The sequence below is a fragment of the Lucilia cuprina genome, chromosome 2, assembly GCF_022045245.1.
Source record: "Lucilia cuprina isolate Lc7/37 chromosome 2, ASM2204524v1, whole genome shotgun sequence".
Taxonomy (NCBI): Eukaryota; Metazoa; Arthropoda; class Insecta; order Diptera; family Calliphoridae; genus Lucilia; species Lucilia cuprina.
In genome coordinates this window covers 48,202,120-48,229,859 of record NC_060950.1, presented here as the reverse complement: position 1 = coordinate 48,229,859, position 27,740 = coordinate 48,202,120, and the positions used below count along the sequence as shown (strand labels likewise).

Below are 27,740 nucleotides of genomic sequence, written 5' to 3'. Positions count from 1 at the left end.
AACATAAGGAACAGTCAAGCGCAAAAAGAGATACGCTAAGAAAATGTTATTGTAGTGGTGAGAAAATAATAAAAAAAACACTTAAACAAATTATTGCCTAATTTTGCTTATTATGATCAAATTTTATGACAAGTAATACTATAAATTTTACAGATAAAAGATATTCAAAGAAAATAAAAATGTTTATTTCTTCAAAAAAAATTTAATATAAAATGTTAAAAAAAGTATTAAAAATATTGTTTTAATGTATTTTTATTATTATTCCTGAAAAATTGTTGGAGTGTACGAGTTATTTGCAAATTATTCTCTTGTTTTCAAATTGTGTTATAGTTTTAACAAATTTTGTTTGCAATTTCTGAAACAAAGCCACATCAACCTCAAAAAATTTTCTTAACTGTTTATCCGATTTGAATGCTTTTAGTCGTATAGTAGCATATAGACCTAACTGATTTGAATGTATTAGCGGAACCACAAAAAAACACACAGTTTTAAAAAGGAACTAAATAAAAAATGTATTTTGGTACATTATTTTTTGTGTACTTACTATGGGGTTTAATGAATAAAAATATTTGTCAATAATTTTTTTTAATATATTTTATCTTAAAACATCCCTCTCCGAAGGTGGATAATGAGGTGACCGTGACAGTGCAACAGAAGGCACGGTTAGCAACACAACCTCTGATCCCTCCAAGAGAGATGATGCTCAGTCAGTCTCTGAACTGATGAGCAAATTCTCTACTCGGAAGGATGGGGAGGTCGACGATGACGACCTTCTGGTCTATCCCAGGAGTTCGCCAACGCCGATGTCGTTTTAAAATTTTAATTTTCAATATCTCCTAAACTATAGGAGATAATTTATTGCTATGCGACATTTTTTATAGTGCTCGATGAGGAGATTCTATATACGAATTTTTTTTAAAATCGGAACTCAAATGAAGAAAAATGATCGTTTTAAAAATTTAACATAGCCGAGGTGTCCTAATTTGAGAACCCCCCGCCGGGCCCCTGCTTGGCCATAAGATCCAAATTCAAAAATTAAACTCGACAATACCTCCTCTTTGTACATACCAAATTTCAGTAAAATCGGATTAACCGTTTAGAAGTTACCGAATTATTTCCCTCTTTTTTTCCTATACCACTGTGGGGTGCTTGGATTCTTGGATTGGATTCTCTCTCTATTAATTAAAATCATTAAAATCGGATTAACCGTTTAGAAGTTACCGAATTATTTCCCTCTTTTTTTCCTATACCACTGTGGGGCGCTTAACAGTTTTGACCAATACAAATCTCCGGGTCCTGATGGTATTATACCTGCGGATCTTCAAAAGAACGAAGATTTCGTCATTCCATGGCTGCTACCGATCTATAAGCATGCCTTAGGTTGCTATACATCCCTCATATGTGGATTAAATATAATGTGGTTTTTATTCCTAAAGGGGGAAAGAAACCAAAGGATTACCGACCAATCAGTCTCGCGTCTTTTCTTCTGAAGACTCTTGAGAAAGTCATTGATGTACACCTGAGATTAACTATCCCTTCGGAATTGATCTCCAAATCACAACATGCCTATACCAAAGGCAAGTCTGTTGAAACGGCGCTACACTCGCTAGTGGGACATGTAGAAAGTTCACTATCGCACAAAGAGTACTTCTTGATATCTTCCTGGACATTGAAGGTGCCTTTAACAATGTCGAACCCTATGTCATTATAGACGCACTTGATGGACTAGGGGTTGATCAGCAAACTCAGCAGCTTATAGTAAAACTTCTGAGTAATAGGGTCATAAGTGCAACGATGGGCGGAGTCAATGTCTCAAGACTTGCCAGTCGTGGCACACAACAGGGGGGAGTCCTATCTCCCCTACTCTGGAATGTGGCTATGAACTACTTACTAAATGAACTAGATAAAAGGAGAATTAAGGCTGTCGCTTATGCTGATGATGTCGCGGTAGTGGTAACTGGTAAATTCCTAGATACTGTATCAAATTGCATGGAATCTGCTCTCAACTTGCTTAGCAAATGGAGTGTTTCCTACGGCCTCAGTGTAAATCCACTGAAAACTGAAGTGGTTCTTTTTACAAGGAAGTATAAGATAGAAAATTTCATGCCTCCGAAGTTAAATGGAATAAGGCTCAATCTATCTTGGAGTAATCCTTGACAGTAAACTATCCTGGAATATGAATTTCCAAAACAGGATAAATAAGGCTAATATAGCTATTTACACCTGCAAGAGGGCAGTTGATTCAAACTGGGATGTCAACCCTAAAGGTATCAACTGGATCTTCAAAGCAGTTAGGCCAATATTATTTTATGGTGTTATTGTTTGGTGGCAGGCATTGGAAATCGCTTCTCATTGTGCAGCCATCGAACGAACCTTACGCAATATTGCAATCCTAATCACGGGAGCAATGAGGACGACGCCAACGAAAGCCCTGCTAACCATAATAAATTGGTTACTAGCTGACCTGATGTATTCAACTAGCCCTTAATTCTGCAATCAAAATAAACGCGTGTGGTTCGTGGTCCGGTAGTAGAGTATAGGGCACTCACGAATAATTAAACACTTCGAATCTTTGCATCTTAATGTAAACTATTGCGTTGCGAAACCTCACACTCAACTGATGGTGTAACGAATGTTTTCTCTGACGGCTCCAAGAGGAGTGGAAGAGTGGGTGGTGGCTTTTACATTGAAAGATTTGGAATCAAATCCTCTTTTAGGCTACCTAATTATTGTAGTATTTTACAGGCAGATATTTCTGCTATAAAGCGAGTCGCAAACTGGCTGAGGTATTATCAAATATCGGGTGATATATGTATATATACGGACAGCAAAGCTGCGATTAAAAATCTAGCGGATGTCTTTACGACATCTAGGTTAACCGAAGAATGCTGGGTATCTTTGAACGAGATAGCGAGACATTCTAGGATAACGCTAATATGGGTCTCTGGACATAGTAATTGTCAGGGAAACTGTATAGCTGACGAACTTGCCAGAAATGGTGCGATGAGAGAGGAAGATGAACTCGACGCATTTACTAACTGTAAGTTACTGGTTCAGTACGAACTATATGAAATGCCTCAAATCAGATGGTTCAGTGAAACCACCTGTCTCAATTCGAGGTCAATTTGGCCTCTATATGAGGCTCCCAGGTCAAGCTTGCTATTAAGCTTTCGCAGTTATAACGGGACACTGTGCTATTGGCAATCATGCCAGAAGAATGGGTCTCGAATATAACGACTACTGTAGGAGTTGTATTAATGAGGAAGAAGAGGAAACAATACCTCACCTTCTCTGCTATCATCTTTCAATGAAAGCAGAGAACAATGTTTTGGGCTTGCTGCTTTATCTTGTCTGGATAAGCTATCTGGGATATGCTTGAAGAATATCCTAAAGTTTGTGAATCAAACCAGTTGGTTTAAATCTGGAAGTAGAGAGTAATAGTCAAGTGTACCCCTACGACCACTAGAGTAACACAACGGGACCGCAATTAGGTGGACCCATGTGAGCCACTCATCCTTAATCAAATGGCTGCCCTTCTTACCTAACCTAACCTAGATCTCGCAGATGTCTTGGGTCTTCTAAAAACTGATTTCAATAAACATGCAGACAGACATGGCTTAAACGACTCTGCTACCTATAAGGATTCAGAATATATACTTTATGGGGTCGGAAAATTATATTGTAGAAATTACAAACGAAATGACAAACTCATATATACATATCCTTCTCACTAAGGTGAAGGGTATAATTACATATCGTGTCATGAGGATTTAATATACATTTTTCTTTGCATGAAAATTTTCAAAGTTTTATTTTGTTCGTCAATAAATAAAACAAGTATGAAAGTATAGTCGGGCATGGCCGACTATAAAGAAACTTTTACCATAATTCCAAAATATTTAAGCAATTTATTGATAAAAAACTAAAATTTCTAAATAAGGCTTTATATAAGTCAAATATGGGACGGATATATTTTTAAATAACAGTTAGTTTTGTTGAGTTTCATTGCGATACAAATGGTTACAAGTCAATTTTAGACGTTTAAGACATTTTTTGAAGAGGGGTTTGTATGGGGGCTAGGGTCAGATAAAGGCCGATCCTTACGAAAATTTGCAGTGTCATTTATACTTATATAGAACTTATTTGTGCCAATTTTCAGAGATATAATAGAATATTTGACGTTATTATGGCATAAAAAGTTCAAATCGGGAGGTACGGTTGTATGGGGGCTAGGTGAAATAATGGACCGATTTCAACCATTTTCAATAGGCTTCGTCCATGTGCAAAAAAACATGCTTGGTCCAAATTTCATCAAATTATCTTGAAAATTGCGGCCTGTACCTTGCGCACAAGGTTTACATGGACAGCCAGCCGGACAGACGGACGGACGGACGGACATGTCTTAATCGACTCAAATAATGATTCTGAATCGATCGGTATACTTTAAGGTATTGGACCAATATTTTTTATGTTACAAACATCAGCACAAACGTATAATACCCTCCCCACTATAGTGGTGTAGAGTATAATTAATTAGTTGACATAAATTATTCGGTTTATTCGTTATTTAACGATTAATCATCAAAAATTTATCGATTTACGATTGACGATTAATCGTTTGAATACCCTAGTAATCAGTAAAGTTTTACTGATTACTGACAAATTTTGCAGTATTCAGTAAGTTTTTACTGGTTACTGAAAAAATTTTCAGTATTCACTAAATTTTATTGATTACTGCAAAAAATTGCAATAAATTTACTGGTTACTGCAAAAAACTGCTGAATACTGAAATTTTTTTCAGTAAACAGTAAAAATTCACTAAATACTGAAAAATTTTTTAGTAACCAGTAAAAATTTACTGATTACTAGGGTATTCAAACGATTAATCATCGATCGGTAAATCGATAAATTTTTGACAATTAATCGTTAAATAACGAAAAAACCGAATAATTTATGTCAATTAACCGATTAAGAAAAACTTATTATTAAACATAATTTCTTTATATAGAACAGGATTTCACATGAAAGTAAATAATTTCTAATATTTGAGAAAAAAGTTAAGAGAATTGAAATTAAAGTATAATTTTGTTTGCTATTGGAAGAAAAATATTGTAGAAAAGAAATAACTATTAAAGCAACATACACTTGCCTCTTATTTGATTAACCGAATAATTTTAAATTATCCGATTATTAACCGTCCAACTTAAAACCCCAAAGAATTATTTGTCGAATAATCCGAATAAGACAAAAACCCGAATAATTGAATACTCTACTGATTACTGAAATGTGTAATGAAGTAAAAATATACTGCAGTATGACCATGTATGTTGTCTATAGACTGATAACTGATAACTCATAAAATTTTAACAGTATAAGTTTAGAAGAAACCATACACCACTTATTGGTTTGAAATTTTTTATTAGGGTTGTGCCACAATTAAAAAAAAGTATTAAAAGTCGTATATATAATAAACTTCAAAAATGAATTATATACTATAAATCGTATATCTGAAAAACCATAAAAGCTTTTAGACACCAAATTTAGTACGATTAACTTTAGTTTTAATCTGAATGCTTAGAACATAAATGGACGTACTAAGAATAGTAGGCGTGGTATCTCCCTTTTACATAATGAACATTTATATCCATAAGAATTTTTAGGAGTAGATATTTGGGTGGTCGTGTTTTAACAGGATTTTTCACTTTTTACTAATGTCGGTTTTTTCTTAATGTTGATAACCCGCGTTTTTACTTGCCTGTTTAAATACTTTTTTTTTTTGTTTTTCATTTTCGCATAGCCCCATACAAGTGAAAACCAAAAATGTATAAGAATCGGAAAATATTACTATTCTTATATAAGGTCCGCTTCAGAAATTTACTTTGGTGCTAAATATTGTCTTGATAAACTTGTTTATACATATTAAGGGCTTATTGGTGTAACTCGATATGCCACAAAAATAAAATTTAGAGTAAATCCACATTTAAGTTTGAAAAAATTCTCAAAAAATTAGATTTTATAAATTTGTACTTTAAACACGCTTAACTATCAGATGCCAATGGATGGATATAATAAATAAATTGGAAACGTCTGTTTTAGAAAAAAAATGTTGTTTATCAAGTTCTTGCTTAATAATAATTTAATATTTTTTTATTATTTAAAAACAAGTTCTAGTATATTTTCAAAGTGTTCTTGCAACAAAAAAATATAATATTTATTTTCAAAAATAAATTTATATTTTAATGTACATATTTTTAGTTACTTTTTATATGAGAATAAATTCGGCTAAATATAACTTAATTATTCTACAGTAAAAACAGGTATAGGCAAAAAATATTGTAAGTATAATGACAAAAAATATTGCGTTGGTTTGGGTTTTGCAATGAATATTCAGATTAAAATTTGTGATATACTTGCGTTTTTTCAGCATAGTTAATTTTCTGCTTCTTGATTGTCATTTCAAACAAACTAATTTCAATCAATGATGCGTAAGATTTCTTGTATGAATTTTATAAATTTTCATTGCTTAAAAATTGCTTCGATAAATGTCTTTAGTAATTTAGTATAACATTATGTTATGCATATAGTTTGAACTTTATATAAGATTTTTGCGCGATATATTATTAAATTTATAAACAAAACAACATAATTATAAATGAAATTATTTTTATGCACTAACATGGTAAGTCACTTTAATTTCAAAAAATTATATCTCTCGAGATTTTAACCAATAGAATTTTTTCATAGTATAATAATAATTGTCTTATTTCGTTTTATTACAACAAAAAATTATCAATTCCGCTTTTATCTTCATTATTATAACGGACTATCGAGTTAATGAAATAAATTTTTTTACAAATAATTTAAATAGAAAAAGAGACAACACCCTTATATCGCCAAATTACCATTAACGATAAAAATCCTTTTAGGAACAATAGATATGGTTTCTAGCAACTCAAAAAGCACATAAAATCAAATTGTGATGGTGGGTGGCTTATCAAGTTACTGCATGTATATCCCACAGAAAAACAAGCACAGCAATGAAATTCAACAAAAACTCATTTTATATTAACGGAAATTTTTAAAATCACTTCATAATTGACCCTTCTCCATGTTGAGGGCCCCCTTCAAAATGTAAGTTTGACGCTCATAGCAGTCTTTAACTTCTATATATCTGAAAACTGTTTACCAAATATATGAGGATCGGGATATAGTTGACTCATAAAAGTAAACAAATTATGTAGGAACCAAAATCTTTTTGCCACATTTGATAATAATTTGTTTATAATTGACTTTTTTCTCCTACAGAAAATTAAATTTGCCATTAATATATCCCCACTGAAAACATTTTTTATTGGTCCTAAATGAACGAAATTTTATAAAATTAGCTTAGAATTTTGCATGTTAAGGACGCTCAACAAATTTATTTAGGCTTGTATACGAATCTATTTCTGTATACTTATTTGTCTGTTTAAATCATGTAAGGCCCATCAAACAGTAAGCATGGGAGGTGTAACTTTTCAAACATATTCTGAATTGATCAGTATTAACTAGAAAAATACTTTATACGTTTTAGAAACTATAAAAATCATTAATTTATTACAAATTTTTATTATATTTCGAAAAGATATTGTGACGATAAATACCGGGGGACATAGCACAATGCAACAAATTTTGGGTCTTTGAATTTTTCCCTAACAAGATGAACAGAAAATTAAGGTAGATACAAACATAGATTTTTGGTAACCGGGATGCTTTTTGATCCTTTTTGCATTGAAAATACCCCTTCCTAAGGAAAAAGACTGGGATTATAAATTCCTATCCAATCAAATTATAGCTACTGTAGAAGCTGCTTAGACGAAGAGGAAGTGGAAAGGTAGAACACCTTCTATGTTCTTTTCCATGATCTAGACTGTCTCAGACATGCGTCACTGATAAACATGATCGGTTTTATTAAAAGCACATGGAGACCGAACGACCCAAATAGTCAACGAAATTAGGGAAGATAACCATTTTCTTATCGCTAGGGAATGGTAATTCTAGGGGTATCACAATGGGCCACAAGGCCTCCGAGTGAAATTGCTTGCTTGCGAGTAACCCTCGTAACCTAACCTAACCTAACCTAGCATTATTTATTCATAAACTTTTTTATGTTTTTTTATAATTTAAGGTACATACTTATAATTATTCTTATCGTAATTTTTTTTTTGCTGTTGTCGAATTGCCGACACCTTATGTGAATTCGCCTTGAACCAACGTTTGGTCATATTTTTATATATAAAGAGACCGTAGAGAGTGTGTGAGAAAAAACAAAATGGAAAGAACTTTAAATTCACTAAACTATTTATATGTTAAGAATGGTGGAAACCCCAAATAAATTAGAAAACTATTGTTCTTGTTTCCCTAACAAGAAGACGAACTGGTTTAAGTAAAAAATGTATGTATGTAAAAACGACCATGAAATACAATCCGCTGTCGATATGTTTACGGATATCTAACAAGATGCTGTCAAAGTTTCTACACCCCCAGTCAACTTGGGGTACTACAAAAATTCGGAATGTCCTAGAAACATTGAGTCTCTAATTAAGGAAAAGAGAACACGCAGACGTCAATGGCAACAATCGCGATCTCCAAACGTAAAGGTTAAACTTAATCAGTGCCAAAGAAGACTTCATATCGCCTTAAAAAATAATAAGGAATTTAATCTGGGACATTATCTCAAAAACTTACACTCTATTAAGAAAACAGAATATAGTTTTTGGAAAGCTGTTAAACATATGCAATGCCCTGTTGCATATGAGTCACATGCAGAATGGTCAATGGGCAAAAAATACTTGGAGAATGTGTTTACTGAAAATGATACAGATTCTTCTATTATTGCTAACATTAAAAAAAATGTGGTCCCACGCCCAATAAAATTCTTGAAGACGACAATCAAAAGTCTAAAGGCGGGAAAATCACCTGGTATAAATAAAAATACTACCACGATGATAAGCAACCCGCCCAATTTAGCACTGACAATTATTTTGTTCATCTTTAACTCGATGCTACGTATTGGATATTTCCCTACCTCATGGAAAGTATCCGAAATTTTTATGATACCAAAACCGGAAAAAGATATCACACAAGTTACATCATACCGTCTATATTCTCAAAACTTTTTGAAAAGTTATTGCTTGAAAGCATTATAGTACACCTTAACGATAATTGCATTATTCCTGACTATCAGTTTGGTTTAAGAAGAAAGCACAGCACTATCGAACTGGTACATCGAATAACTACTCTTATTCGGAAGGCCATCGAGAGCAAGCAATATTGCTCAGCATTATTTATAGATATATCTCAAGCATTCGATAAAGTCTGGCACGATGGACTACTACACAAAATTATCACATTACTACCTGTGAATGTTCACAAAATGCTTAAAAATTACATATATGAAAGATCTTTTTAAATCAGATCTAAATGTGTGATCTCTTCACGTAGAAAAATATCTGCTGGAGTAGCCGAGGGAAGTATTCTAGGCTCGTTTCTATATATTTTATATACTGCAGATATGCCAACGAGCGCACTGACTGACACATCTACATTTGCGGATGATACCGCTTTTGTAAGCATACATGATAACCCTTCAATAGCTTCTGAACAACTCCAGCTTCACATCGGCGAATTTGAAAAGTGGCTGGACAAATGGAAAATAAAGGCCAATGCAAAATGTACTCACGTTACATTAACTTTAAGGCGAGAAAATTGACCTCCCGTACAGATAAACAATATAAAAATTCCTGAACAAATGTGAGATATCTTGGTATCCACCTTGATCGCCGCTTAACATGGACTTACCACATTGAAGCCAAGGTTACACAAATAAAATTAAAGTTAGCTCAAATTTAGGTTAAGATTTTAATACTTATTCTAAATTTCTACATAAGAATAATTCAATAAACAATAAATTAATTGAAAAAAAAGAATGGTATCGATGTATACGTTTATAATTCTATCTGCTCATATGTATCTGCAGACCTATGTAAAATTAACGACTTTTGATAGTATAAAAATCCAAAATGTGCCAATTGCAATTTTTTGGAAGATAATTAAAATGTGATGATTGTTTTCATACGGATTTGTGATCATTATTTTCGTAACAAAAAGTAAGAGGAAAATTAATATTTGCGCAGCCCAAAAGTTGTCTTTAAGCTGGCTTGAGTCAGCTTTGCAATTGTTGTCATCACACAACGTTAGGGGGTAAAAAACTAGAATTGTTTTGGTTTATTAACATACATATGGACACATATGAGATGTTGGAATTTTTTGGAATTTATTTCGTTAAGGGAAAGGAAAAAAGTACCAAAAGGGGTAGCAACGGGATACTTGATTATATTCAAACATAATGAGACAATTTATATAAAAATTTTAGATTTAGAAATACAAAATATGCTAATGGATGTTATTTGGAACCTCGGTACCAAGTTATATTTTTTGTACTTTTTATACCCTTCACCACCATCAGTGACAATATAGGGTTCCGTTTCTAACACAAAGAAAAATTCATTCTAGACGCAATAAAGTATATACATTCTGGGTCTTTGTAAAATTCTGAGTCGATTTAGCTATGTCCGACTGTATGTCTGTGTAAAACACTCTCACGTTAAAACTTAGCAAAGGAAATCAACAAAATTCACCAAAAATATTTGCTGTTGTCCTAAGCTCTTTGTAATTGAAAACTAGCAAAATCGGTTCACAACGTAAAAAGTTATGAGTAAAAATTTCAGACTACGTCAAAAAAAAAAAACGTTCTTTCTCGTAATTCTTAAGCAGTTTTCTTAAAAACTACATGACATAGTTCGACGAACTTTGTCACACTTTACTTTTATTTGCCAGGAAAATGATAAAAATTGATCCGAAATTTTCCATAGCCCCAATTCAGAAAATTTGTTTATCGTTAATAAATCCCTCAAATATATCGGACATCGGTCAATACAAAACTTTGTACAAGTAAATAGAAGTCACACTACCAACGTAGACTTATATTGGTCCACAGTTGGTCATAGCTCACACTCCGAAAATCATATAAGGTCCACTTCCGAAAACGCACATATTTCATTGATATATTGAGCTATTGCGATTCGTAGCAAATATGTTTTGTACAGAAAAAACGTGAGGCCAGATTGCCGGCGGCTCAGGTATGCTCGCGTTTGACGGGCTTGAAGCTCGCCGTTGAGGGTGGTCCATACCAGTAATCTGTGCCTAAACACACTAAACACAAAAAAATCATACCAGCTACAATATGAATAAAAGTCAAAGGGCTCGAAGTGGTGACTTCATCTCCCTACGTACTGTACCTATCGAACAATTTCCTCCTGGCTGGTGTTCCTCCTGGCCATGACTTACTATCGTAGGGATGTCCCAAACTTTCCCCGCAAACATTTACCTTCCCTACTTACCGCCGAGTTTACTGAGTTTTATCCAATCATTCTAAATGATTACATATTCTAAATTTCATTTAAACATTACAAATAAACTGTTTATTAACAAAAAACTAAGCCAAATAAACGAAATGATATTTTAACAAAGATAAATTATATGTTTTAGAATTTAATTTAATTTAAATTTACCAATTCTCCATTTTAATTCGAATTTTATTTTTAGTTTTAGCTTTCGTTTTAAATATTAATTATAACTTTTAGCTTTAACGTTTAATTTCTGTTTCACAATTTTAGTTTGGTCTTAAACTTAATTTTAGCTTTAAAATTCAAACTTTAGTTTTAAATTTTCATTCCAAAATTTTAGTTTTAGATTTAAGATTTAAGACTTAGGTTTAGATTTAACTATAGGTTCAGATTTAGGTTTAGCTTTATATTTTCAAGAATTTTAAATTGAGTTTCTAAGGTTTTATCTTTAGCTATGAGATTCTAGTTCTAGTTCAAATTTCTTATTAAGCTTCCTTCTCTAGACTTCTTGGCGGCCAAAGTCAGGTTTTGGGGGAAAATCTTCAAAGATGATAGGGTGATGGAATGGATTTTAATGTCCGTCCGTCACGTGTCCGATTTCCGGGGTATTTTCGAGGTACGGTTTAATTTTTATCTCAAATTCCTTAAATTTATAAAATTTATATATATATATATATATATATATATATATATATATATATATATATATATATATATATATATATATATATTATATAATATATATTATATAATATATATATATATATAATATATATATATATATATATATATATATATATATATATATATATATATATATATATATATATATATTATATATATATATATATTATATATATATATATTATATATATATATATTATATATATATATATATTATAATATATATATATATATTATATATATATATATATATATAAATTATTTAACTTTTAAAAATAAAAATAAACAAAATTTAATTTATAATAAAAATTGTCGCCATTTTATTTCTTTTGCACCGAGAAACCTCGGTTACCAATATGGCTTCCTGGCTTCAAGAAGTATATTTTTTTAACAGCTGTTTTGTTTTTGCTTTCGTTTTCTCTTCTTCTTTCTAAATAAAAATTCCCTTTTCTTTCTTTTTTTCTTTTTACAGGATGCACACGACATAAAAATTAATATAATTATATAAAAATAATATACATTTATAATACATGCATAGATAGATATTTGTATTGATATAAATAAAATAAAAGTAAAAAATACAAATGACAAAAAAGTCCCTATATACGCTATCATAAAAACTGATACGTTTCACTATAAAATAATTTGTTTATTTATTACAAATAAATCGCGACGATAGAAACAAACTTTTCAATTTAAATAGTTTTTTTGCTTCTTCTGTAAAATTTAAAAAATGTTAAATATGGCCGTTTGCGTTAAAGGTGACTATATATACTTTTTTGGGTTTATGATCAATATTTCGTTGTGTTACAAACGGAATGACAAAATCAATATATCTCCCACCTTTTTTGATGGTGGGTATAAAAATTCATGTTTATTAAAAAAATAAATATTATTTTCATAAATTCATTACATAAAAGAAATATTGTTTATATTACTTAAAAAAATCATAAATTTTAGTCTGTTTTGGTTGAGGATATTGGTTAAAGTTTTATCTTCTATTTTTTTTTTTTCAAACAAAAAATTTGAATCATATCTTGTTCTAAGCAAAAATGTCGCAAAATATCTACTGCATTTAAAATTCCTTTAATCGACAATTGTTGTTCTTCTACAAAAACTTCTTCATTTAATCCACGATGATTAAAAAAATGAAAAATGTGAAAAGTGTTTATATTAAAATATGGACTATAAAGAAATCTTTTGATATGAAATTGATCGATAGAGACAGAAATATCTAATAAAATTGACAATGTTACTAATGTTGCTATAACAGTGATGTCTATGAACGTAAACTACTGCAAATTATTTTTAAGTATTAAACACATTAATAATTATTTGTAAACATAGAAAAACTATTCATAGAAAATTAAGTTACAATCAATATTTGTTTTTGAATAATAATACAAACTAACAAATATTCCTATGGATACTCCCAATTAAATGCAAAAAATATTTTAAAACAGATATCGTTCGGAAAGTATGCGGTATTTTATGCCTTAAAAAAATCACGATTTCTTTTGGTTCTTATATTGAATATTGGCTAAATTTTAAAGCTTGTTTGATATTTTTTCATCAATTCTTCTTCACAGTAGCAGCTTGTGTTGTCATCAATAAAATGTAAATGTAGTACATATTAAAGACGTACACAGTTAAAACTGTTTGCACAAGTTTCGCAGTGTCTACTGCTGTGAATGCGTATTGATGAGTATACTGATCAACTATAGTTGAGTAGTTCTGGTATAAGTTTATATTGTTATTTTCTCAAACATACATAGGTAGTGTGTGTGAGTACAAAGAGTATAATAAGAGTAACATATTTGTTTTGCTATACTTTTGCCAAACAAATAAAATTGATAATGTGGTTGTACAAAAAATAACTTATTGTATGCTGTTATTTTCTCAAACATACATAGGTAGTGTGGGTGAGTACAAAGAGAATAAGAGTAACATATTTGTTTTGCTATACTTTTGCCTAACAAATAAAATTGATAATGATGGTTGTACAAAAAATAACTTATTGTATGCTGCAAGCGCATAAAAACACAGTTGTTTGGAAAAATATTTTTATTATTTTATAATGAATATTCGGTATCACGTGATCTATAGGTGATATTGTAGCAAAATTTGACATATTTAGAGCTGACGTGTTTTCGTATCTACTTACAATCTTTAGACTCCGCAGGTGCAATGGAGTCATTATGTATTTGTCCCGCAATGATCTTTAAATAAGGAAATTTTTAAGATCCATTTCGAAAAATTTAGGAAATTTTTGTTACAATTTGTACTAAGATCATGATTTTCAATAGTTGGAAAATTTTTTTTGTCATTTGAGACTTTAAATTCACAAGAGGCTGTTTCTCGGGACACTCTTCTTTATGTCAGATATTAAGCGTAGACATTTTTTGAAATACATTTTTCAAAATTAAAAAGAAATCTTTTAAATGTTGCATTTATACCCTACACCTCTTTATTGGGGAGGGTACTTATATTGGGTTTGGGCAGATGTTTGTAACGCACAATAATATTGGCCCTATACCCATCTTAAAGTATATCAATAGGCTTAGAATCATTTTCTGAGTCGACTTAGCTATGTCCGTCTATGTAAACTTTGTAAACAAACATTAGTTCGCAATTTTAAAGATAATTCAATGAAATTTGAATTTTTAGCATATTGAATTTATTATTTCACATATCCCCCATACAACTGAGCCCCTGAATAGGGCTTGTAAACTCTGTAATCAGACTACAGATCGCAATTTTATTTTCTATGGTACCATGATTTCACTCATACAACTGAACCTGACGAATAGCGATTTAAGTTCATAATTATGTTTAATATTATCGTATCTCGACAAAAAGCTGCAAACCAAGTTCTATACTAGCCTTGATGACTCACATGAATTTTATAATTATAGTATAGGGTCTCATTTGACCATTGCCCTTATACAAAGCCCACTTCAAAATTTGACTTAAATGTCCACAATTTTATTCAACAATAAATGGCTTGAGTATATCTGAGACAAGATATAATTCAAATTAAATGCTTTATTATGAAAACACGGTTGTATGGGGGCTAGGCGAAATAATGGATCAATCAAAAATAAATAAAATAATTGAAAACGAGGTTTTGGTAATTGAAATCGTTTTAGTTTTTCTGTGAATATAAAGAATTTTAAAATTTTAAGTTTTTAATTAAATTTTTTTGAAAAATGTTTAAAAATAATAAAACAAACATATTAATTTTTAATTGTTTTTAGAAAAATAAAATTAAAAATAAATATAAAAATATTTACTAAATTATTATTAATTTATCATATATTTTTCTTTTGTTGCGAAATAAATCTTATTTAATATAAATATCAATATACATCAAAATAGAATATTTGTATTACTATAATCAACAACAAATAGTCAAAAATATTTGTAGTACAGCAGTTATGTGAGAGCAAGAAACAAATACAATAGAGTATTCTACTCAAAACCATATGCAACTGGTATTGTTTTTGTGGATAGAGTGGATGAGCACAAGCAAAAGCATACAAGATCAGTTACACTCATTCTCTCATTTATACTTATATTATTAGGTACTCACCATGGTGTATTTGTTTTACAAATACATTGTGGTGTACTACTGCACGTCTTTAATATATATTTTTCCCTATTTGAAACATTAAACGTTTTTGTTAATGGCGCCAAATGACTATGTAAAAAAAATACAAAAACAAATAACAGTAAAATTATGTTTAAAGATATTTTTAAATAAAATATTTAAACACTTACTCTCACTTATGTTATCCATTTTTTCATATATAGGTATAAATGTTTACAAGATTGATCCTTTATGCGACCTACAAACACAGAGTAAATTTTTAAGCAGGCCGTGCTGGTAGGGATACACATACCAGAGGGGCTCATGGCGAGCACATACTAAGAACTACCACTCCCATGACTGGTATATTCTCCCCGATGGGGCGGCCACCAGTCCTAGTACTTGTCAAAAGATTTCTACTCATCCCCCGGATGCGTATCTTTTGACAGTACAGACCGTCGGGATCTTTAGATCCATAAACTCCACGACGGCCCGTCTAAATCCACCAGCGTCTGTTCCCATATTGCAACTACATTATATGCAGAATCATATACTTGGCAGCAAGTATAAAATGCACACCTTTAAAATGTCCAATGTCCGACAAAAACCGTGCCCGCGTATCCCGCAAGGGTCCTTAAAATCTTCGGAGACCCTACCCCCACAGCGAAGGCGACAGGCTGTGGTGAGTCGAGTGCTACTGCCACCCAGGTTAGTCCGGCGGAGACACCGGGTCGGGGTAGTCTGAATGCTACCGGCGCCAAACCCAAACCAAAAGTGTCTGCGGATTTAGGGAAGCCTGAATCCAGCAGTTGCAAAACAACAACAGCATCTGGCTGGTACTTGGTACTGTCACCCCAAGTACCTAAAAAGCAGCTCAGGTCTATCAGCTCAGAGGCTATCCGAAATCGTTGCACCCAAGCCGCATGAAAGGACCTTCAGTGAAGTGGTTGAGGGAGCCAATTCACGCGTGCTGGCATCGATTGGGGTGACATAGATGGCGCTATATTCTTAAACAGAAGTTTTTAAACAGAACCCTGGTCCCCCACAGACTGTCGATAGTTTTAACGTGAGCACCTGCCGTGTCGGCCTTATCTCACGGTGGTCTTTTTCATCCACTGGGTAGACTTGAGAACGGTCTACCATCGCCCCTTTGTCTTCAATGAAGACGCAGGTGGCAATTTTTGCACATTGGCTATGACCGGTACCATGCGCAAGTACTTTGCTGGAGTACTCGAGCTATCTAATTTCTTGCCAAAGTAGTCACGTTGTAAGACAACCACACTACTATGGCTCTGTTGATTCGGCAACAGCACCTAGAGACGTAACCGGTGGACCGAAGCACGATCCATCAATAAGCCGTAGACATTGTTCTTACTCACAGTGACACGCTGTGGCAAGTCGAATATGAACAGAGTAAACTCTGAACATATCTGGACAAGGAAGGAAACTTAATCGGTATCTCTTGTATATGATATCTTTCATCCATCATCATTCAACCCAGCACACATCTCATTTATTCGATACATTCATAGAGAAAAACATACGACACATTCATTTAGGTATACGGGTGGATGAGTCCCGCATACCTCTACATTCATTCTTTATCATATACAATTGATACCAACTTATTTCCAACGCTTAGTCCCACAGTCACTCCTCTGTGGGGTATCTGTTGATTTTCGGCAACAGCACCGAACCTTATCCCGAAATATTGACTATTATCATGCATCAGTCTTTTAACCGCCACTTATTCTCTTCCCGCGAATTTGGGTTCAACCAACAGCCACTACGTGGATCCCGAAGGAACCTCAACCAACTGACCAGCCAGGACATAGTCCTGCGGGCAACTGGCCACCCGTAGTACCAGATTATGCGGTGCTCTGGTCAGACCTCTGGCAATCTATGCAAGGACTAAGCCAAGCAGTAGACTGAGACACCAATTTTTCAATCCCGGTCAGATTGGAGGTATTGGGCCCTCTTTATACCCTGGGATTGCAATAACACCAAGGCGGAGGTCTTCGCCAAGGTAACATGCCCCCCGGGGGACCTGGTCCCCCACAGTGTAAGTACGAGGTTTCACAATAGAGTGAAGCTAATGGCCTGCTCCAACGAACGATCAGCTTTGCTCCGGAAGCAGGCTGTGTCGCTGATAAAGGATGCTTGGGAAGGCGCTATGCTGGAAGTGCTCCCTGCAGACGAGATCTCACGAAGGCCTAGATCCGCCGCCATAATTCCTGCGGAACCGCACAAAAAGGCAGCGATTCTGGAACTTCTACAGACCTTCAAACTCAAGGCTGGAAGGTCGTCAGGGTTTCTCAACCTGTAGACAGCTCCAGAAGGATTGTTGTGATCCTAAACTTGGAACCAGGCGCCGCTTCGTGAGAGACAAGGGAAGGTCTACTACGGTATCGAGTCGATCTTCCTTCGTGTCCACCGGGGCGACGACAGGGGATTATTGGAACAGGATGATTCCGATCCTAAACAATCCGCTCCGGATATGTCTTTCGACGAGACATATCCTCCTTAACCAACTTCTAAGTTAGTTAAGGAGGAGGAAAAGTCAGTTGACGAGGACCATCTCCTTGCTCCTGACAAGGAGGACGCCAACATTACAGTGTTGCGAATAGACAAAGAAGGAGATGGTGAGAGTAACCCAATTTAATCTCCACCACTCCAAAGCAGCCTCGGCTGCACTGCTCCTCCGAATGGACGTAAGTGGGGAGAAGCTCGCCCTAGTCCAGTCCCTGGATCCACCAAGAAAGGGTGAATGGGCCAGGCATGAAAAGTTATAAGCTACTGTAAGCAAAAGGATCCGGTAAGATTCGATCCTGTATACTAGCCAAAAGCAGTCTTAACATCTTTATTCTTTCTGATTTCAGTTATGATGATGGAAGACCAGTGTAGGTGCTATACTGGTTATCTCAGCATGCATGGCTCACGGCCACAGCGACCAGCCACCAAACAACCTGGTCTGCAGATCCATAGAGATGGCAAATTCGTACATAAACGCTAGAGGTGAGTCACTATTTAATTTCATTCTAAGCAATAATCTTGATATTCTAAATTCAGGATCCGAACCGACCTTTATTGTTTCAAACAGAAAGGAAGTTTTTGATATCATGCTGGTTAGTTTCATGCACCATGATAGGATAAGGGGATGGAGAGTCTCAAGTGACTGCTCTTTCTCTGACCATCAGTACAACGATTTTGAAATTATAGTTGATAAAGTGGCCTCAAAGCCCTTTACAAAGAGGAGACGAACAGATTGGGAAATGCAAACGAGGCTAATCTCACGTTCACTCCCGGATGTGACGATCATCGAAAACCGATCGGACATAGAAAACGCGGTTGATATCATAAATCAAGCTTTTAACCACGCAACTATACTGTCTTGCAAACAGAACGTGCACAAAGGCAGATGCAGGCCCGCATGGAAGGCCTGGATTTCTAACAAGACCTCGGTAAATCGTTTCAAAAACCTGGTGAGAAATGCAAAGCGCAAATCCTGGAGAACCTTCTGTAGCGGCGTGGATGGTTCTTCTGAGACCAGCCGTCTGCGCAAAATCTTATCGTCTACTCTTCCTGTCCCAAGTTTCATTCAGAAACCATGTGTCAGATGGATGACCAGTAGCCAAGAAACCTAGAAGTTTTATTGGCTACTCACTTTCCAGGCTGTCAATCTCCGGAAAACGGAATTGACACGCAGTTTACAGATCTCCCAGCTGATACAGGAATATTCATATCAACTAGGCGATAAAGAGTTTCGACCCCTACAAATGACCAGGTCCTAACGAATAATATAATACCTAACTGGTCTGGGAATAATCCAACCAATAATCAATAACAATTGACCCAACGGATCATTATCTCCGAAATGGGAGCAGCAAATGTCACAAAGGTTGCAAATCGCGGTACCCCACAAGGTGGAGTTCTATCTCCTCTTCTATGGAACCTGGTGCTGAACCCACTTCTCATGGACCATAGGTCTATGGGATTCAGGGTAATAGCGTATGCAGAAGATGTGGCTGTAGTAGTATCTGGCAAATATCTGGATACAATATCGCAAAGGATGGAAGTGAAGGATGCAATCCTTTATGACGGATTGTATAAGGTTTTCACCGATGGTTCAAAATCAAACCATGGTGTAGGAGATGGCTTTTATATAGCACATTCGGGAACGGATGTCTCCTTCAAGCTACCTGGCCAATGTAGCGTTCTTCAGCCTGAACCATCAGCCATAAATCGGGCTGCATACTGGCTCAGGTTTTCTCGAATATACGGTGATAATATTCGAATTTACACTGATAGCCAGGCAGCCCTTAAGGTTCTAAATGGTGTTTACTCGCTTGCAAGAGAACCGACCCTTTTGTCGGTATACCGATTTCAATCTGCAAACGGTCGATACGTGAAAAACTATATGAGCTTGCGCACCTGTAGACAGACAAAGATCATGTGGCTATCTTACAACCCACAGAGATCCCAAGCTCTTTTACACATTCCGAGAGTTAATCTACGGAACTTAACTTCAGTGGTAACTAGCCACTGGCCTTTCGGACTCCATGCCAGGATGAAGAGGAAGAAGAGAGTATAACTCACTTTCTCTGTCATTGTCCCGCCCTAGGTGATCACAGAATATTTTATTCATATCACGGGAATAAAATTAACTATTTTAGATGTAGATTTGAATAATTGCGATTTTACTATTTTGCCACTGATTTAACTAAATTTCTGTTGATTTAACAAAATTGTTGATGGAAATATAAAGATATTTATTCAAATTAACGGATTAAGTTGACTAAATTTTTTAACAAAAATAAATTACTAAATATGAGAAAAATTCGTTAGATGAGTTAGATGAATTTCTGTAGATTTGAATAAAAACCTATAGATTTAACTATTTTTTTCGTTAAGGGTTTACTAAAATTTTTCGTTAATATTACTTACAATAATTTTTTTCTGTAAAAGTTGAAAAATTCGAAAAAACACTATCTATTTGAATAATATCAGGAGTGCCCAAAAGATTCTTATGGAAGAGTAAAAACCAATGCATTTAAAGAAAAATATATTTTTCTTTAAGATTTTTTGTTGCAAAACCCAACATATTCATACAAGGAATAAGAAAAAACATTTCATAGACGTATACGCAAAAAATATGAATTGCATTTTATGATAAAATAAAATATTTTTCCCTTTTGTTTTGCAAATTTATTTTTTAAAGATTAAAAAAAGTAAATGAAACGTTTTCAATTATATGAGAGTATAAAATTTGAGTGGTCGTACAATAATTTTTATGCGAATAATGTAAGTTTGAAATTTAAAAACTATTTTTTTTACGAAAAACAAAATCTACGTCTCGTCAATGTTTACCAGCAAAGTATACGAAAGTGTTGTTATACAGTAAAGAACAAAAACAATGTATTATTATTGTATTGTATTGTCAATATTGTCTCATGATGACAAGATTAGCGACTATGTCTATAACAGAGATACAAGCCGAAACGGCTGAAATCGGCGACGGCTGGCCGTCGATAATATTTTTCAAGCCGTGCCGCCGCCGTCATCTTTCGGCTCAAAAGCTAAGCCGGCCTAAATGTAGCCGCTGATAAAAATTGGAATCACACATGTATTTCGGAAACCAATTTGAACAGAGTTGACACTATTTTAAATTATTATTGCAAATTTAAAAGTGTTGCCACACATTGTGGTAATATTAAAATTGTGAAAACTACTATAAATGTTCATTTTTCAATATAATAAACGCTAATAAGGTCAATTTCTGAAGAAAAGTTTAAATTGTATAATTTTTATGTTATCTTTGTCAATACATGTTATCCAACACTGATTGTAAATTTGTTATAGAACAAAGTTATTATTTCCCTTTTCTATCATAAAACTAGACTGAAATGTAATTTTTGTTTGTTTTGTTTTTAGTGTTTAATTTTAATTCTTACATAAATATGCATATGCAAATATGCGTGTGACAGACTGAACCGAAAATAATTAAATTTTAATTGTTATTGTTGTTTTTAAATAATAATACATATGAGCAAAATCAAATATTTTTAAGAATTGGATATAATCTTTTTTTTAAATTTTTTTTCCTCTGACAAGAAATATATTTTGTAGTTGAATTGGATAATAATTACACATGATAAATATCGAAACTTTATTTTTTAATAATGCGAGCAAAAGTTAAAGTGGTTTAAAATAATAAAATTTAAAAATCTGGCTTTAGCTATTTTAAATAAAATAAGCAATCCTTAGTAAAGACTATCAACGCATGTTAAAATAGTTACCGCAAATTTCTTATTTCAGAAAACACACTAACAATTAAAAAAATAATTTTAATTTTATTTAGCAATTTCTTTCCAAACTAAACATTTTGAAATTTGAAAAAATTGTCCTAAAAATAGGGATGTTTTTCAATGCATTGCAAATGAACTAAATGACTATCTCAGTCAGTTTGAATTATAATGAGGTGTTAATTATAATTTACGAAGTATTTGTAAATATCTATGAGTGTCATATTCAAAAATGCCATCATTGATTTCTGATATCAACAAGATATACCTTAAATTGCGTGAAATTACCAAACCTATTAAATACCCTTGCAAAATTTAATTTGATTAATACTCTATTAAAAATACTAAAAAAAGGCAAATTTTGGTTACATTTATTTACAGCCTTATATATTTGCACCAAAAAGCATTAATAAAATTATATGGATTTTTTAATGTTCAAAGTCTTGCGACTCTTGTTTATAAAGCATGGCAATTTAAGTTATAAACTGAGAGAGAAAACTGTGATAAATTTCAAAGCATTTTTCTTATTTTTAAATTTTAAATGTTCACAAAGTTGAGAGATAATAAATAAGCTAGTGGTATATTATACTGAAATGTATAAAAATTTACTTACTTTAAATGGTTAACAAAATACGAGGGAATTTAATTCAGTTTCATCGATTCTTAAAAATTTTTGATTTTGCTCATACACTGAAAAAAAAATCAATGCCTAATACGTATGAAAAATGTCGTACATTGTACTAGTCGTATAATATACGAAATTATACAAAATATTTTAGTATAATGAAAAAGTTAGTTATTTAGTTAGTTTGAAAGGAGGATGTATACACATCAAATTCGAAGAAATACACCTATGAGAGGAGCATTACTACAAAACTACTGGAGTTGTAGTTACAGAGTCAGTCTCATTTTTGCAGTCTAACAAGTGAACAGCTAAGACGTGAGTGTCGGTAAGAAAACTATAGTGGGCAGTGCTAGTTTAGCAAGAAACACAGTAAGGCTATGATTAGGTCTCTGGTTTACAATCAGTGGACAAACAAAAAACCTTTAACGGATTTACATCTGCTTGAGGAAGATTAGGGCATAGGTGATAGACAATTTCCCTGGAAGTTTACACTTGGGAAAATTAGGGTCAAAAAAAAGAACTCTAGAATTACAATCTAGAAGAAACCGTAGTCAAGCACTGGCTCAGGGCAAAAGCGATAACAATTTTCCTGGAAGTTTACACTCGGAAGAGTTAGGAATAAGAGAAAAACTCTAGAATTTACATTCTAGATATTTCCAAAAGTAGGAGTTAGAGGGCAGGATTGGAGGACACGCGTCACACGTTCACAACCCGGTCAGCGAGACAAGTTCGTGTTAAGTGATATAAGTATTAAAAATACTTAAAAAGGAATCCTTACATTGGCGCCGAGCAGGGACCGTTTTGATCAACACAAAAAGAGGTAATAAAAGTAAAGACAAGAAAATAATGGTGCGTACGTACGGTTCAATATCTGGAAGAATTCGATTTAGATGCCAGTGGTACCATAGAAGAAATGAGAAAGAAGTTCGCCAACTTTATATCCGGTGAACACAAGGAAAAGGTTCTCACCGGGCTAGACGAGCTAGAAAACAAGCACGGTCGGTGTCAAACACCCACAACCCCAGGTATGTCCACACAACTAGACGTGCCAACAGTGTCACATATGGCAACAAGAATAAAGAGAGCTCGCAATCAGCTACGAATCCACCTCAGCAAAGTTCACACTACTCAACCGTGATCTACATAGTCAGGAAATTGTTTTTGTTGAGGGAGTAGAAGAACTCGCGGAGGTCTACGGTCTGGACAAAAATAAAAATGGGGACTACTTTCTGAAGTTTTTCCTGCCACCCCAATATTTTGAAGAGCTTGACGACGAGATTCCCCAAAAACTGCAAAAACCACGAGAATTTCGGTGTACCAAAGATGTTAATCACCGACAATGGCTCCCAGTTCACCAGTAAGATATTTCGTGAATACCTCAAAGAAATTGGTGTTCATTACCAGTTGACTGCCCCTTTATACGTCACAAGAAATTCCCACAGAACGTGTCAATCGCACCGTCAAGACCATGATCACACTGTACGCTGGATCTAATCAGAAAACATGGGACAAGGTAATCCCAGAAATAGAATTTGCCAAAACATGGCTAAGTTAGACACAACCCAGTATAGCGCCGCCTTTCTGGTTCAAGGAAGAGAACAGAGACAATTAAAATTGTCAAATTTCAAATAACGAATAAACCGAATAATTTCTATCAATTAACCGATTAAGAAAAACTCAATATTTAACAGTAAAATGAGTATGTATTTCCTACAAAATTTAATATTTTTATAATAAATTTTCTTCTTTTCTTAATTTCTTTATCATTTTATTTGATGATTAAAAAAATCATGAAAATAATTATATCGAACGTATGAGTTCTAGAACTCGTTGAAAATCTTAAAAACAGTAATTTCTTTATATAGAAAAGCATTACACATAAACAGGAATAATTTCTAATATTTGAGAAAAAAACTAAACATAGAATTGAACTGAAAGAAGTCAAAATAATATTTTTGTTTATAAACCGTGCAAAAGTTATTTTCAAACATGAAAAAATCTATGCGTGCAGGAAACTGTGGACAATTAGTATTAACTCTGTTTATCAGTTTTTCATAATCAGCTCTTATGCTCCTGTAAAAGGACTTTACAAATTTTAAGTTTAAAATTTGGTATTAATATCTATTTCAAATGAGGCTGAGTTCCTCTGCTTCGAAATAGTAGAATTTATTTTAAATCTTCAAGAAAGAATTGGAAATTTTAAAGAAAATTTGTCACAAAAAAGTAGTTAAAAGTTTTTGAGTCAAAAATGAAACCTTTTTAAATTTAATTTCTTTTTCGTTTTTCTCTAAGTGAGACAGGTAAATAATATAGATAGAATGCCTCCATTTGATACCAATATTAGCATTATAAAATACGTATAAATATTTTAAATATTCGTTTGTAGTCCTTTAAACTTTGAAATCCTTTCTATAAGTGGAATCTATTTTCACATGCTTATCAACTTTTCTATGTGTAAATGCTTTTTTCAAAATTGTTCTAGTTTCGTTTTATTCGAATAACCGATTAATTTTAAATTGTCTGATTAATAACCGGCTAACGTAAAACCTCAAATAATTATTTGTCGAATAAACCGAATAAGACAAAAACCCGTATAATTGAATACCCTAATATTCAGCCAGAGAGAGAGAGAGAGAGAACAGTCAGATGGGGAGAGTAAGCAGTAAAACCTTTGACGATTCAAACCTATGAAAGGAGCATTACTACAAAACTACTGGAGTTGTAGTTACAGAGGACTATAAAAGAGGATGTAAAGGAACAGTCAATCCATTGCTTCAACTCCTTTTGAATATGGAGTCAACTTGAGCCGTCCATGAACAGCCGTCCATGAACATTGTTAAAAGAAAAGCAAGTATGAATGTATAGTCGGACATTGCCGACTATATGATACCCTACACCAGTCAGTATGTTAAAAATGTGGATAATTTTTAAAAAATAAAGCACTTTATTTGTTTCTTTAACCGTATTATGGAATATTTTTACGTATTATTGACAAAAAAAGAGGGTAAATATGGGCCTATCCTTATAAATTTTCTAAGGCGAAACCGTATTATGGAATATTTTTACGTATTATTGACAAAAAAAGAGATTTTCTACAAGAGCGCTCATAGGGGAGTAAGGGTAAGGGCCTATCCTTAAAAATTTTCAAAGGGGAGTTTGTATGGGGGCTAGGATGAAATGAGGCCCGATTACTATAAAAATGAGTTCTGTCATTTATGTTTCTTTAAAACTAAATTTTGCAGATTTTCGTTGACATAATAGAACATTTAACGTAATTATGAGCCTGAAGGCCCGATTCGGGGGGCACGGTTGTATGCATGCTAAGCGAAATAATGATCCTTGAACCAAGAAAAGAGTATGTATCAAATTTCATCAAATTATCTTAAGAATTGCGACCTGTAGGTGGCACAAAGTTCACATGGACACACTGGCAGACAGACGGACATAGCTAAATCTATTCCGAAAGTGATTCTGAGTATTCCGATTGGTATACTATACACACCTCCCCCTGCTATAGTTATATAGTTTTTATAGTCGATTTTCAAACATATATGTCTTAAAAATAACAATCTTTATTGGGCCAAAAAGGGTTAATTCATAAGCTTTTATACCTGATATATAATTTTTTCTATTATTTCTGTTTTTCCTCTAATTATATAGATTATTATTCAAATGTATAGTGTTTTTACGATTTTTTGAATTAAAATTAATTGGGAATTAAATTTGTCCCATGTATTTTAAAGGGTTAATTTTACTTTTTAGAATAACGTTTTAAACATAAGACTTTATAGTAAGAATTCAAATCATACTTAATTAACATCGCCAACATATAAATAAGATTTCTTCACAAATTTTGCAAAATCGGATTACATCGGAATAAATCATGAAACAAAATTTAAAACTCCGAAAAAAAATAATCATTTTTTAGCATTCTGATGCGGTTAAATTCCATGAAAATCATCACACATTCGTTTCTACATGAAAGCTTGATTCCTGTTGAAAAATTTGGGGAATACACCTCCCATACAAAGGTACATATCCCGGGATTTTCCGTTTGGCTTCCCTATTAGCTATACAGTGATTCTGATACAAAACAGAATTACTGGCCCAATCAGTCTTTCCTTAGACAATATTTATATATACATATTTACATAATGACTTACCATCAATTTTTGCTTTATTATATGCGAAGGGACTGTTCGATAAATTTTTCAAAATCTTATTGAAAAGATCGCCTGTTGATCGTGTAATTTCTTTTCCACTTTGAAGATACTTAATGATAGCAGCATTAATACGGTAAAAAACCTCCAAAGCTTCCACTGAAAGCGTGGTGGGATTGCTGTGGTTGATTTTAATAGGATAAGTTGCACTATTTTCATAAAGATGGTTAGCCGCCTAAAAAGTATAAATAATATTTAATGTTATATATACATTTAATTTTATATAAATGATATCCCTAGAAAAAGTGTTGCTACCCATCTCAAAATATACATTAATCGCTTTACAACAGCCAAGCGCGAAAAGAGAAATTGTTATTGTAGTGGAGAGAAAACACTTTATAACAAGTAAAATGGTAAATTTTCATACATATTGAAAGAAAAGAAAAATGTTTATATCTTCACTAAGATTAATTTTTTAATATAAAATGTTTTAAAAAGTATTAAAAATATTGTTCTTATGTGGAATGTACGAGTATTTTGGAAGTTTTTTTTACAAATTTTGTTTGAAATTTCTGAAACAAAGCGACATCAATCTTCTTTGTTGAATACTGTCAAGCAACTAAAAATATTTTTTTTAATTTTTACGCTCTTGCTATGAGTTATATTCACGATCGGGTTGTGTACTTGTGAATTGCCGAAAAACTTCGAAATTAGAACAATATGAACGCGCAACGTCGCTTTACAATGCCCCTAAATTACTTTTGTGAAGCGACATGACCATACATAAAATTGTTTCTCACAAGCTGTAATTTTGTTGAGTTTGTTGAGTGAAAAAAACTCAGATGTACTCTGTTTTCTAAGTTTCAACACATCATCGAGGGTGAGTAATGGATAATGTTAAATTATTATTGGCAACAATCGGAGCAATTCACT

The 27,740-nt window shown here is 33.1% G+C and overlaps 1 protein-coding gene across 4 annotated transcripts in view; it reads right to left on the bottom strand.

Annotated features, from left to right (window-relative positions):
* The window catches only part of LOC111677206 (calcineurin-binding protein cabin-1-like), a 637,283-nt gene that overhangs the window by 226,286 nt on the left and 383,257 nt on the right, over nt 1–27,740 (bottom strand). For all 4 annotated transcript variants that reach the window (XM_046947473.1, XM_046947468.1, XM_046947458.1 and 1 more), the window contains exon 16: nt 26,811–27,042. In XM_046947473.1, coding sequence (XP_046803429.1) covers nt 26,811–27,042 — 232 coding nt within the window. The remainder of the gene's footprint in view (nt 1–26,810; nt 27,043–27,740) is intronic.